Here is a 15403-nt window from a genome sequence, read left to right as displayed (position 1 = left end):
GAGTGTTTAGTCCGTGCCATTTGATTGAAAGCTACAGGTCTTGTCAGAGTACAGTATAAATCTTCTTCCCATAAGAAACAGGGTAACCTTTACTGAGGGAAACTATGGGTGCGTCCCAAATGACACCCTATTCTCTAGCTTATGTAGTGCACTACTTTCGTGGAGCACTACATAGGGAATAGGGTACCATTTGGGAAGCCAATTATGCCTGGGAGATCCTGGTATTATAACAGCTGAGGAGGAAGATTCTTAGCGGTGGTCACAGCACACATTAATTCTCCAAGCCCTACTGACCCCAGACATGGAATATTTACCACCTTAATACTCTGCCATGCTGTCGCCGCAGCTGGTAATCATACATTTTAATTGCAGGTGTCATCTATTTTCATATTTTCCCAGAGTTATGCCCCATAAAAGCAATGTGTAACCCAGGCTAATAATAACTGGTGTCACGTTTGAAATGGAAAATAACAATTTATACTCCCTCTTATTAACCTCTCCTGCTTTGGGATATAATTCAGACTGACATAGTCACCGTAGAGCAGCACACAGGGATCATCATTGAGAGGGAACAAGGACAGAGAGAGAGGGAGAGAGGGAGCGAGAGGTGAAGACATCATTTGCATTTATACACCTAGCAGGGTCTAGTTCATTACACTCAAATGGAAGCAAATCTTTTAACAGAGAACATACTGTCAGGGGTGGAAAGACTACTGAAATATCCTTCTCCAGTAGAAGTACTGTTACTTTAATGACATTTTACTCAAGTAGAATTAACATGACTGGCGAAAAAAAATACTAAAGTAAAAGTTTAATAATGTAGCTAATTTAAAAAGTACTCAGCGTAAAAGCAATTTAGTTACTTTTAAAATAAAAACATTGACCTTGATAATTAGCTACTTTCGCTAAGGGTACTTGAACGTTGTTACACATTATATTTTCCATGCATTAAATTCAAAAAGCACGAGAGGAAATGTAAAGTAGGAACTAAGCTAATTTATTTTGAGTTGCAACAAGGCACATCTGTATAAAAAACTAAGAATGTCAAAAATATACTTAACGTTTGAAAATAAATGAAACATTCAAAGCAAATATTTTTACAAAAATCTGTACAAATGCATAAACAAAGCTGCCACACTTCTAAATAAACATTTATAATTCTTTCAACCATTCAATCCCTCATTCCCCAATCTGTTACTTTTTTTTCATGAAAAGTTCAGGTAGTACCAATAGAGGTCAGTAGATGGTACTCTGTTTTTAAAGATTGCAGCAATTTGGAGATTACTGAGATGCATCTTGGTGTGACAATTTATGAGGGAGAAGTCACTGACATTGAAACCGACTGTAGAAGATGAAGTGAACCTTTGGGACTCCAATGTCTCCGAACATACCCTTATAGCTGTCTTGTTTTGAAATTGTACATGACTCAGAAGTAGACATCTAATATCCATTCAATTAAAATATCCTTTGGAAAACCCAAATTCATTAACATGTACTTATCATTTGGCTATTGCCATGACTACAGGCCCATGTTGTTAATGATACAGGATATGGGGGAATGATGAAGCGGTCTTGTTACAGGGTTTTTTTCTCGCTTTGGTGCAATTTTCACAAGTATGTGGTACATTTTCACAACTCTCAGTACAAAACTCAAAACATAATCAAAACGTCAGTTGTTACGAAAACTCTATGTGCATTTTCAATTGACTAAGTACAACACACAAAATCATACAGTCACTTTTTCACCAAACTTAATCAGTGTTTCATAGAGAAATGCAAATGTTTCACAATTGCAATACATGCTCACATAAAGTAATTGCCTTTTGCAATGCAAAGCTCACACTCCTTTTGATATGATTATTTTTATAAGACATTGTGCTATTACTTAATCCGAATGCTCTCAATTGATGATCACTTAACCGTTCGGTAAACCTATACATGTAAACTGGTTTGTCTGCTGCAGATTATGAGAACTACATCATGAAAATGTATGTTTGTAAAGTAGAAACATAAAAAGTATGGTATATACTCAAATGTACTACTAAGATGATGACTATTATGCTTTTACTTCACAGTAAGTTTTTTAAATTTTAAATCTGATATTGACAAGATCAGATATGTGCTATGTAACACTGCTTACCTAAAATTGCATTGGCCTATACAGTAATATATGCCATTTACATAGCAGACACTTTTATCCAAAGTGACAACAGTCTACACATTTTGGTATGTGACCCCAGTGGGAATCAAACCCACAACTCTGGTGTTGCTAGTGCCATGCTCTTATGAACTGAGCCACATACATGATGACTACAATGCAAACATACAATATAATACAATACACAATTACAATACAGGTGGAAGATGTATGACTGCCATCCCCATGAGCGTACCACTCTCCTTCAGGCCGTGGATGAGGCATGCAATGATTTCAATCCAAACCAATGCCAGGCTTGGATTCGCCATGCCAAAAGGGTTTCCTCAGGTGCATGAACAATGAGGATATTTACTGCGATTTCCATGAGAACCTATAGCCAAATGCTCAAGACCGGCTTGATTCAAACTAGTGCCTGCTAAACATTAAATTTCTTTAATTTTTTTTATTTGATTACATTGTGAAAGATGTCTTCAATGATCACACCTAGAATGATCACACCTAGAGATTATGGATATTTGACCTAAAGTCAAAATTGAGTGTACATTATAGCCGAATGTGAAAACTAGCATACTACATTCAACGGGCAATTTTGAAACATGTGTCTTATATGTTATGCTGTTGGATTAACTGTTGTTAAAATAAATACAGTGAGAAAATATCATTTTGTTGTGTTTTGGTGATTAAACCAATGCACTCACTATATTTCAAAGTAAACTTATATTTGGATCAATGGTTGTGTGGTGAAAAATGTCTACAAACAAAATGAATGCACAATGAAATGTTTTGAATGTTAGACTGGCTGGGTTACAAGTGTTACCAGTTTGGAGTTTGTACGTGTGAAAATAGTACCAAAGTGATTTAAAAAAAACAGTAAACTGTATCTCTCCCCCCTATGGTCAGACTATGGCAGCATCTGAAATGGCACCCTATTCACTTTATAGTGCACTACTTTTAAACAAGGCCCATATCAAATCAAATCAAATCAAATTTTATTAGTCACATACACATGGTTAGCAGATGTTAATGCGAGTGTAGCGAAATGCTTGTGCTTCTAGTTCCGACAATGCAGTAATAACCAACAGTAATCTAACCTAACAATTCCACAACTACTACCTTACACACACACACAAGTGTAAAGGGATAAAGAATATGTACATAAAGATATATGAATGAGTGGTGGTACAGAACGGCATGGCAGATGCAGTAGATGGTATAGAGTGCGGTATATACATATGAGATGAGTACTGTAGGGTATGTAAACATAAAGTGGCATAGTTTAAAGTGGCTAGTGGTACATGTATTACATAAAGATGGCAAGATGCAGTAGATGATATAGAGTACAGTATATACATATGAGATGGGTAATGTAGGGTATGTAAACATTGTATTAAGTGGCATTGTTTAAAGTGGCTAGTGGTACATTTTTACATAATTTCCATCAATTCCCATTTTTAAAGTGGCTGGAGTTGAGTCAGTATGTTGGCAGCGGCCGCTAAATGTTAGTGGTGGCTGTTTAACAGTCTGATGGCCTTGAGATAGAAGCTGTTTTTCAGTCTCTCGGTCCCTGCTTTGATGCACCTGTACTGACCTCGCCTTCTGGATGATAGCGGGGTGAACAGGCAGTGGCTTGGGTGGTTGTTGTCCTTGATGATCTTTATGGCCTTCCTGTGACATCGGGTGGTGTAGGTGTCCTGGAGGGCAGGTAGTTTGCCCCTGGTGATGCGTTCTGCAGACCTCACTACCCTCTGGAGAGCCTTACGGTTGTGGGCGGAGCAGTTGCCGTACCAGGCGGTGATACAGCCCGACAGGATGCTCTCGATTGTGCATCTGTAGAAGTTTGTGAGTGCTTTTGGTGACAAGCCGAATTTCTTCAGCCTCCTGAGGTTGAAGAGGCGCTGCTGCGCCTTCTTCACAACGCTGTCTGTGTGGGTGGACCAATTCAGTTTGTCCGTGATGTGTACACCGAGGAACTTAAAACTTTCCACCTTCTCCACTACTGACCCGTCGATGTGGATAGGGGGGTGCTCCCTCTGCTGTTTCCTGAAGTCCACAATCATCTCCTTTGTTTTGTTGACGTTGAGTGTGAGGTTATTTTCCTGACACCACACTCCGAGGGCCCTCACCTCCTCCCTGTAGGCCGTCTCGTCGTTGTTGGTAATCAAGCCTACCACTGTAGTGTCATCCGCAAACTTGATGATTGAGTTGGAGGCGTGCATGGCCACGCAGTCGTGGGTGAACAGGGAGTACAGGAGAGGGCTCAGAACGCACCCTTGTGGGGCCCCAGTGTTGAGGATCAGCGGGGTGGAGATGTTGTTACCTACCCTCACCACCTGGGGGCGGCCCGTCAGGAAGTCCAGGACCCAGTTGCACAGGGCGGGGTCGAGACCCAGGGTCTCGAGCTTGATGACGAGTTTGGAGGGTACTATGGTGTTAAATGCTGAGCTGTAATCGATGAACAGCATTCTCACATGGGTATTCCTCTTGTCCAGATGGGTTAGGGCAGTGTGCAGTGTGGTTGCGATTGCGTCGTCTGTGGACCTATTGGGTCGGTAAGCAAATTGGAGTGGGTCTAGGGTGTCCGGTAGGGTGGAGGTGATATGGTCCTTGACTAGTCTCTCAAAGCACTTCATGATGACGGAAGTGAGTGCTACGGGGCGGTAGTCGTTTAGCTCAGTTACCTTAGCTTTCTTGGGAACAGGAACAATGGTGGCCCTCTTGAAGCATGTGGGAACAGCAGACTGGGATAAGGATTGATTGAATATGTCCGTAAACACACCAGCCAGCTGGTCTGCGCATGCTCTGAGGACGCGGCTGGGAATGCCGTCTGGGCCTGCAGCCTTGCGAGGGTTAACACGTTTAAATGTTTTACTCACCTCGGCTGCAGTGAAGGAGAGCCCGCAGGTTTTGGTAGGGGGCCGTGTCAGTGGCACTGTATTGTCCTCAAAGCGGGCAAAAAAGTTGTTTAGCCTGTCTGGGAGCAAGACATCCTGGTCCGCGACGGGGCTGGTTTTCTTTTTGTAATCCGTGATTGACTGTAGACCCTGCCACATACCTCTTGTGTCTGAGCTGTTGAATTGCGACTCGATTTTGTCTCTGTACTGAGACTTAGCCTGTTTGATTGCCTTGCGGAGAGAATAGCTACACTGTTTGTATTCGGTCATGCTTCCGGTCACCTTGCCCTGGTTAAAAGCAGTGGTTCGCGCTTTCAGTTTCACGCGAATGCTGCCGTCAATCCACGGTTTCTGGTTTGGGAATGTTTTTATCGTTGCTGTGGGTACGACATCGTCAATGCACTTCCTAATGAACTCGCTCACCGAATCAGCATATTCGTCAATATTGTTGTTGGACGCGATGCGGAACATATTCCAATCCGCGTGATCGAAGCAGTCTTGAAGCGTGGATTCAGATTGGTCGGACCAGCGTTGAACAGACCTGAGCGCGGGAGCTTGTTGTTTGAGTTTCTGTTTGTAGGCTGGAATCAACAAAATGGAGTCGTGGTCAGCTTTTCCGAAAGGGGGGCGGGGGAGGGCCTTATAAGCGTCGCGGAAATTCGTATAACAATGGTCTAGTGTTTTTCCAGCCCTGGTAGCACAATCGATATGCTGATAGAATTTAGGGAGTTTTGTTTTTAGATTAGCCTTGTTAAAATCCCCAGCTATGATGAATGCAGCCTCAGGGTGTGTGGTTTCCAGTTTACAAAGAGTCAGATAAAGTTCGTTCAGGGCCATCGATGTGTCTGCTTGGGGGGGAATATATACGGCTGTGATTATGATTGAAGAGAATTCCCTTGGTAGATAATGCGGTCGACATTTGATTGTGAGGAGTTCTAGATCAGGTGAACAGAATGACTTGAGTTCCTGTGTGTTGTTATGATGATCACACCACTTCTCGTTAATCATAAGGCATACCCCCCCGCCCCTCTTCTTACCGGAAAGATGTTTGTTTCTGTCGGCGCGATGCATGAAGAAACCAGCTGGCTGCACCGACTCCGTTAGCGTCCCTTGAGTTAGCCATGTTTCCGTGAAGCAGAGCACGTTGCAATCCCTGATGTCTCTCTGGAATGCTACCCGTGCTCGGATTTCATCAACCTTATTGTCAAGAGACTGGACATTGGCGAGTAGTATGCTAGGGAGTGGAGCGCGATGTGCCCGTCTCCGAAGCCTGACCACGAGACCGCCTCGTTTTCCCCTTTTTCGGCGTCGCACAGGGTCGCCGGCTGGGATCAGATCCATTGTATTGGGTGGAAGGCAAAACACTGGATCCGTTTCGGGAAAGTCATATTCCTGGTAGGAACGATGATGAGTTGACGTTAATCGTATATTCAGTAGTTCCTCCCGACTGTATGTAATGAAACCTAAGATTACCTGGGGTACCATAGTGCTCTGGTCAAAAGTAGTGCACTCTATAGGGAATAGGGTGCCATTTCAAACACAGGCTTAACCCAGTCTGTTGGTTTGGCAGTGACCCCATCATCTACATTTCATCTGAGCTGGGGACCTTGAGGCATAAAGTCATGACTTCATTAGCTGTGCTGCTCACTCCCCATTAAAATGCACTCTGAGCATGTTTCAAGGGCTCCGGCAGGCTTTAGCACATTACGAAAGGCCTTTAAAAGAAGCTTACAGTACAGTATGTGTTGCTAAGGCTTGGGGTACATGCTTAGCAAGGCTGCATATAGATTTTTGCCTTGAAATTAACATGTGCACACTAATATAAAACCACTCATATCTATTGTATGGCATGCGAAAAGCAGACCAAATTTGATTCTGTATATAATAAATGCATTTCCACTCATTTCAATATAAGAGAAGATTGCAGTTAAAAAACATGTTTTATCATTGTAGATCAACTCTTCCATAAGGTGTTGCAGTTGCAGTGTTTGGCTATTACACTGAAGATGACAGTGTGATAGACCTATACACACAGGTAATACATGCATTCCCAATGAACTGATACTTGATTTTAGCACTTCAAATACTGGTAATCCTATCTGCAAAGAAACAAAAACTCTGTACAAAACACATGCCTCCTAAAGGGACGAAAGCAATACTGAGACATTGAGACACTGAGATCAAATCATATTGTGTTTGTCACATGCTTCATAAACAACAGGTGTAGACTAACAGTGAGAATCTTACTTAAGGGCCCTTCCCAACAATGCAGAGAGAAAGATATAGAAATAATAGAAAAATAATAACACAAGGAATAAATACACAATGAGTAATGATAACTTGGCTATATACACAGGGTACCAGTACTGAGTCGATGTGCAGCGGTATGAGGTAATTGAGGTAGATATGTACACAGCACAGGAGGTTGGCAGCACCTTAATTGGGGAGAACGGGCTCGTGGGTAATGACTGGAGTGGAATCAGTGATATGTATCAAATACATCAAATACATGATTTCCAGGTGTTTGATGCCATTCCATTTGCGCCGTTCCGGCCATTATTATGAGCCGTTCTCCCCTCCGCAGCCTCCTGTGACATATATAGTGCATTCAGGAAAGAATTCAGACCCCTTGACTTTTTCCACATTTTGTTACGTAACAGCATTGTTCTAAAATGGAATTAAAAAAATTATCCTCATCAATCTACACACAAAACCCCATAATGACAATGCAAAAACATGTTTTTAGAATTGTTTGCAAATGTATTAAAATAAATATCACACTTACATACGTACTCAGACCCCTTACTCTTCTTGGGTATGACGCTAAAAGCTTGGTACACCTGTATTTGGGTAGTTTCTCCCATTCTTCTCTGTAGATCCTCTCAAGCTCTGTCAGGTTGGATGGGGAGCGTCGCTGCACAGCTATTTTCAGGTCTCTCCAGAGATGTTAGATCGGGTTCAAGTCCGGGCTCTGGCTGGGCTACTCAAATTGACTTGTCCCAAAGCCACTCCTGCGTTGTCTTGGCTGTGCACTTAGGGTCTTTGTCCTGTTGGAAGGTGAACCTTCGCCTCAGTCTGTGGTCCTGAGCGTTCTGGAGCAGATTTTCATCAAGGGATCTCGCTGTACTTTGCTCAGTTTATCTTTCCCTTGATCCCAGTGTATGCTGTTGAAAAACAACCCCACAGCATGATGCTGCCACCACCATGCGTCACTGTAGGGATGGTGCCAGGTTTCCTCCAGACGTGATGCTTGGCATTCAGGCCAAAAAGTTAAATTGTGGTTTCATCAGACCAGAGAATCTTGTTTCTCATGCTGTGGGGTGAGTCTTTAGGTGCCTTTTAGCAAACTCCAAGCGAGCTGTCATGTGCCTTTTACTGAGGAGTGACTTCCGTCTGGTCACTCTACCATAGGCCTGATTGGTGGAGTGCTGCAGAGATGGTTGTCCTTCTGGAAGGTTCTCCCATCTCCACAGAGGAACTCTGAAGCTCTGTCAGAGTGACCATCGGGTTCTTCGTCACCTCCCCGTTCAAGGCCCTCCTCCCTCGATTGCTCAGTTTGGCCCGGCGGCCAGCTCTAGGAAGAGTCTTGGTGGTTCCAAACTTCTTTCATTTAAGAATGATGGAGGCCACTGTGTTCTTGGTGACCTTCAATGCTGCAGAAAGGTTTTGGTACCCTTCCCAAGATGTGTGCCTCGACACAATCCTGCCTCAGAGGTCTACAAACAATTCCTTTGACCTCATGGCTTGGTTTTTGCTCTGACATGCACTGTCAGCTTTGGGACCTTATATAGACAGGTGTGTGCCTTTCCAAATCTTGTCCAATCAATTGAATTTACCACATATGGACTCCAATCAAGTTGTAGAAACATCTCAAGGATGATCATTGGAAACAGGATGCACCTGAGCTCAATTTCGAGTCTCATAGCAAAGGGTCTGAATACTTATGTAAATAAGTTATTTCTGTTTTTTATTGTTAATACATTTGCAAACATTTCTAAAAACCTGTGTTTGCTTTGTCATTATGGGGTATTGTATGTAGATTGATGAGGATTTAAAAAAAATCAATTTTAGAATAAGGCTGTAACGTAACAAAATGTGGAAAATGTCAAGGGGTCTGAATAGTTTCCGAATGCACTGTAGGTAGGGATAAAGTGACTAAGCAACAGGAGTGTGTGATTAGTCAAAAGAGTTTATGCAAAAAGGGTCAATGCAGATAGTTAAATAGTTAACCAATAACTACCCGGACTATCATAGATCATGTTATCCACAGTGATACTGGCTGGTTTTAATACATAGGCAATTCCTCACACACATTCAATTGACATTGCATTTTATTCAACGTTGCATCATAAAATATAAAAATATAATTATTATCAAAACATTATTTAAATACAGGGATAAGCTCAAGTGTTGCCTCTTTCAAGGTAACCTCATCCCCAGGCTAAATGCACTTAGGGAGGAGATGTCTGCTGCATGAGACTACTTTCAAGGCAAGCTTTTCTCCTGACCTTAATAATACCATTCAGCATAAAGCCAAACTCTGATTCAAGTCTCCTTCCTCTTGTGATATGAGAATGTTAACCATGACATCATCACATGGATCTGCGTTTTAGACCATGAAATCAAGGTCAATCAACCCCCATTTAACAGGGCAACAGGGCTGAATAGTGGTCTCTCCTCCTCCACAACTGCAGTTTACCTGAACTAATCTCAAAGTCCTTCTTAGTGCCTGTCCGTACATCATAACCTCTTAAATGTAATGGCAAAATGTAGATTTCCGCCTAAAAAGACATACCCAAAAGTAACTGCTATTCATGTGTAATTACATGATTCTGACATGCAAAAACGTGGTATATTTGGAAAGAAGACATCTGGGCGAATATGAGGAAATGATCAGAAGATAGATAGGAGTTACATAGTTCAGAATACACAAGATCAAGCACACACAAAATAACCGTTTTTTTAAATTATTTTTTATATTATTTTTCTTTTTCTTTCATTGACAAGCTATAAGTGAATTATTAATGCCAAGAGCTGGAAACACATCAGATGGCTTCCACAACATGTGAACAATATTTTTAAAAAATGGGATTGATAGACCTAACAACTAGAAATGGGCAGATGTTTTTGTAAGTGATGTCAGGTATGGTGTGACACCTAAACCTCTCCAAAGTGGCATATGTCTGTAAATTATATAATTATAGTGCTATTACATATTTGCAATCCCTAAATGTTATTTGTTCAGTATAAAACACAATTTCTACCATATCAACCTCACACTAACATTGTAGTGGTGTTATGGGGTATTTATTCAGTGTCCTTTCATGTGTCCTTTCAACCTATCTAAAATGTCTGAATGTGGTAATTGCACAGTTTTTGCACACTGGATGTGCTTAAAAGTTATTGTTCACTATAAAAACTACATTTCTACAACACCAACCTCTCTCAAACATTGTGGTGGTGTCAGGGGACATACAGGGGATATGGATGCCTAAGCAGGCAACATATAGTCACTCGGGGGACATTCGATGTTGCCATTAAGTCATACATCATCAGATAACATTGGCAATAGGCACGATTTGTTTCTACCAACCTAAGGATTCTATTGATATCCCCATGTAGCTATAGTTCAAACACAGACCAAATCGAAGCTTACCTTGTAAGATGTTTGCTGTTTGGTGAAAACGTGTAAAATAAACATTTTGACTCTCGGGCCTGGTGGTCAATAATGGTAGGTCACAGGCAGAGAAATAAGATATCCTCATGATCTGTGGAGTCCCGGCTTTCGGTGTGTATCAACATATTGCGTGTTTATGTTGTTTATACTTCACAACGCTAACCGGAATGTAGGTAGCAGCCATCTTGAAATGAGGTCATCGGCTCGGCCTAGCCTTATAATGTGTACATGCCCATATATGGTAGTAAGTCATACCAAAGATTTGAAGACACCGATCAATAGCCAAAATACTCAGCTTTCCGCAAACACACTACTTTGCTGATAGGGGCTCCCGTTCTCATACCAGCAATAATTGAATAAAAACAATCTAATAGGGTTCCCAAATATGAGAACTTTGCATACAATAACTATATTTGTATGGTCAGCTCCAGAACGGTTGGAGTCTCTATAATCTGAGCCAGCTCTGAGGAGGCCTTCAAAGAGTTCAGCCAGGATGGCCTCAGGGTAGTAGAGCAAGGCTGGGCAGTTGAGCACCGTGTCCCGATCTTGGCATCTGAGCAGCCCAGAGTCTCCTTCGAGTAGGCCAAGTTGAGACGCATGCTGTCCCGGTTGAGCTTGGTGACAAAGCCCCTGAGCTTGGAGAGGAGGTGGAGCAATTCAGCAGTGGTGAAGCCCCCTGTCTCGAGGAACAGCAGGTTGTCGCTCAGGACCTCTGAGGGCTTGAGGAGCACGAAGTGGTTCTGACTGAGCAGCTTCTGCAGCCAGATCTTCATGTTGGTCGCATCGACCCTCAGCTCCAAGTGGATAATTTCCTCGTTCTGCCCCGCAGGGCAGCTGAAACTATGGGGGTGCTGGCCATCAGCTTTGTGACGATGCGCTTGTTCAGGTGCAAACTGGAAGTAGTCAATGTTGGCCCTCTGGTTGGCGTGATGGCTGGAGCAGGTGAAGAAGGAGGCAAGGAACTTCTCGATGATGCCAGTCAGATGGATCTCCACAGCTCTCTCTAGGCCTGCTGCTGTTCCGGGCTGCAGAGGACCGCCTCGGGGTAGAGCTCAAGGACCCAGGCGATCACGAGGCCCTCTGCCCCAATGTCTCGCAGCAGGCTGGCCATCTCACTCATGTAGGCAGGGCTCGGGTGCAGGGCCCAACCCTGGTGCCTCTTCTGGATGTCCACTGAGAGGTCATAGATGGCTTCCACAGTCACATGGTTCTCTGCTGTCCCCCCCCCCCCCCCCCCCCCGGGGTTGATAAGGGCCTGAGAGGGGGAAGATGTTGAACCCGCTGTCAGTGAACTCATAGGTACGTTGCAACTAATCACGACATGGGTGCACAGTCACAGATCAATGCAGGTCTGACCTAGGCATGATATACTGTAACAGACATTTTCAAGATAGCTAGCTAGCTAGTTAGCTACAGATCCGTGACCATAAAAAATACACTAAAACGATTTGTTGTGAATCAACACAAAGCGAACATAAACTCAGCACTAAATAACTTAGTAATAATGAAGAATTGTACAAATATCACATCAGTCATAACAACATTGGTTTGTCAGTGTGTGATAGCAGTTGACCAGCTAGCTAGCTAGCTGCCTTGACAGCTATGATAGGCTGCTAAAGCAGGATGAATTGTGATGATACTTTGACGATGTTTGGAGGACAAAACTGTTCTTTAAATTCACATGCAAGTTCTTTCACATCCCTTGTACTTTCCAAATAGAAACAACAAATAAGTACATAACGGTATATAAGCTAGTTAGCCAACAGTAGTACCTGAGGGTTATTTAAGCAATAAGGCCTGAGGAGGTGTGGTATATGGCCAATATACCACGGCTAAGGCTATTCTTATGTACAACACAATGCGGAGTGCCTGGATACAGCCCTTAGCTATGGCCATATACCACAAACTCCAGAGGTGCCTTATTGCGATTATAAACTGGTTACCAACGGAATTAGACCAGTAAAGAGTAATTTTTTTGTCATACCATTGCTATATACGGTCTGATATACCATGGCTGTTGGCCAATCAGCATTCAGGGTACGAACCACCCTGCTTATAATTATAAATATCTTAGCCAGTGGATGTGACGTTTTGTTATGAAACTGAACTTTGCTTCTTTGGTGGACTGGCTGTATGGTACTATCTGCAACTGCACCACAGCGCAACCAAGTGTACATGAACGGTAATGCACAGTTGAAGAGAGATACTGCAAACATCTAAACTCATCTCTTAAGGGACTCAAACTAAAAGGCAGACTAAAATTATTCAAGCTGAAAATGCATACTAAAATAATAAAGAAGGAAAATATAATTTTCTCCCTCAGAGCTTCAGTCTTGCACCATACACTTCCAGTAATTAGGGTGTTTTGGCGAATGTACATTTCAAATCAAATAGCAGTCGATGCATCTCAGAAGCAGCAGAAAACAGAACAGACACTGATCACTGTAATCAGCACAGAGCTGAATTGGAGTGAACCGAGAGAGGCAGAGTTTCTCACAGTTGGGGCTTAATCACACCGCTTGATCACCAGCTCCACAAGCTGTTCTAGCCCAGCTCAGGAAATGTCTGCAGATTTCCAATCTAATGACTGAGAGGAAATTGAGACTCATTATTGTAAGTCTGCATCAACATAAAAGGCACCTGAGGATAATGGCTTATATACAGGCAGCCAGGCAGGTACTATAGAATATAAATTAGATCTATCAAATCAGCAGTACCTATTGTATATTGTATTTAGCTCATGTAATCATGGTTTTTGTAGTGAGGTCAGGGATGAAGATGGTGGCTGGACCATTTTTGGGGACCGGCGCCCATTGACATCATTGTAAAAATCACTTCAATTAGCTCTTTGATCGCACAACTTTCTTTTCTATTGTATTACAGATTGATGCTTGAACTCAATGTTATCAGTCTATAAAATGTCCTTGCTTGTATTAAGAACAAAAGCATTAATCAATACCATTAGGATCAGCCTAAATTTGAATGCTTCTAAATTGCTAGAGACAATCACATGCTTCAGTGTCACAACTGAAGAAATGACAAAAATGAGATATGAGAAAATGCCTTGTGTAAAAATAGCGAGGTGCACAATGCGCCCAGTATGTAATGAAATCAACCTAAAATCAACAGCATGTTGTGCGGCAGAATGACGTACCTACATGCCTTTCTGCCCAACCATAACCTTGCCCTAGGATATACAGTTGGCCTCCCCAAGTACTTTGGCTTTTGGATTTGCCTTTGGTTCCATTAAACCATGCACACTAAATGACTACCATAAAACAACAAAAGTGATCAGCTCGAACTAGATACAGAGCAAGTTATAACCTCCAACACTTTGAACAATGGGAGGAACATAACCATGCATGTATGCACTTGCATACATGCACTCATGCAAGAAGACAAACAAACACTCACGCACGCACACACACACATACACATCTCTCTCTTACTCAGAGGCCCTTGGCATGGTGATAAACTGCTCCCAATGACTGAGTCAAACCAGTCCAACCATCAGTGACAGCAGTGACAGCAGGGAACATCTTTTATTTCCTCACACTTATTGTTTTGTCTTCTTAATGCCCTTCTCACTCACACTTTTGATGGCTTTCCACCTACACCTGACACTTTTCCCATGCTCAGGTCCACCCTAGCAAGATAATGAAAGATAAAGTGTGTGTGTGTGTGTGTGTGTGTGTGTGTGTGTGTGTGTGTGTGTGTGTGTGTGTGTGTGTGTGTGTGTGTGTGTGTGTGTGTGTGTGTGTGTGTGTGTGTGTGTGTGTGTGTGTGTGTTTGTGTGTGTGTGTGTGTGTGTGTGTGTGTGTGTGTGTATGTGTGTGTTTGTGTGTGCATGCGTGGGTGTTTGTGTGTGTTGCTTGTGTGTGTGTGCGCACACGTGCATGTGTGTGTGTATGTGTGGGGGGAGGGGGGGCAGCTGAGATATGAGCTAATGGGGAGGATCTCAGTGACAACCCAGAACAGGTTACTCTGAGCTGGCAAAGTTGAAAAGCACATCCCCAGTGTGTGACAAACACATGGACAAGGAGTACAATACGGCATAGAATGAAAAATTTGAGGGAAATAGGATTTCTGCTGTTCGTTCTAGTTGGCACAGCCTACTCTGAGGCGCCAGAGGTACCAGAGTCCATCTTCAGACTAGAGGGAGGTGAAATAGAAATGGGCTACTGCTTTGGAGTCGACTATATCACTGTTTTAAGATCAGCTCCAGAGGGAGAACAGCTGATTGGTAATTCCTCAGACGAAGTGGCATCCCCTTCGCCTCCTGCAGACTTCGAGGGCCGCGTCAGACTCACCAACCAGCTCCAGCTCCTGGGCCTCCAGATCAGTCAGCTGAGACAGTCTGACTCGGGCGTGTACAGGAGGGAATGCTGGAAGGACAAGGCACTGGCCAACAAACATGAACACAAGCTGTCTGTGTGCGATGAGGAAATCAGCTCTGTGGATATCTCTGTGCGGCCCGACGGAGGGGCTGAACTGAAGTGTAACATCCCTGCCACAAGCCTGGAGGGGAAGACCATTCGATGGTACCATGAGGTGTTCCCCAACTATAAGGCTACCTGCTTCCTGGACACCAGTGTGTCTTCGGTACCCCTACAGGAGGAGCTACGGGAGGTCATTGCAGTGAAGAAAGGAGGCATCTCACTCAATGTCTCTGGTAGC

The 15403-nt window shown here is 43.1% G+C and overlaps 1 protein-coding gene and 1 pseudogene across 1 annotated transcript in view; both read right to left on the bottom strand.

Annotated features, from left to right (window-relative positions):
• The window catches only part of LOC139540183 (ankyrin repeat and BTB/POZ domain-containing protein 3-B), a 164853-nt gene extending 153964 nt beyond the window's left edge, over positions 1–10889 (bottom strand). The window contains exon 1 of the mRNA XM_071343788.1: positions 10706–10889. Coding sequence (XP_071199889.1) covers positions 10706–10814 — 109 coding nt within the window. The 5' untranslated portion in view covers positions 10815–10889. The remainder of the gene's footprint in view (positions 1–10705) is intronic.
• Positions 10890–11133: 244 nt separating this feature from the next.
• Positions 11134–12023, bottom strand: LOC139539336 (transcription termination factor 2, mitochondrial-like; annotated as a pseudogene).
• Positions 12024–15403: the final 3380 nt, after the last annotated feature.

Source organism: Salvelinus alpinus, chromosome 15 (genome assembly GCF_045679555.1).
Source record: "Salvelinus alpinus chromosome 15, SLU_Salpinus.1, whole genome shotgun sequence".
Lineage (NCBI taxonomy): Eukaryota > Metazoa > Chordata > Actinopteri > Salmoniformes > Salmonidae > Salvelinus > Salvelinus alpinus.
The sequence above is the reverse complement of the archived record's forward strand: the minus strand, read 5'-3'. Positions and strand labels throughout refer to the sequence as shown.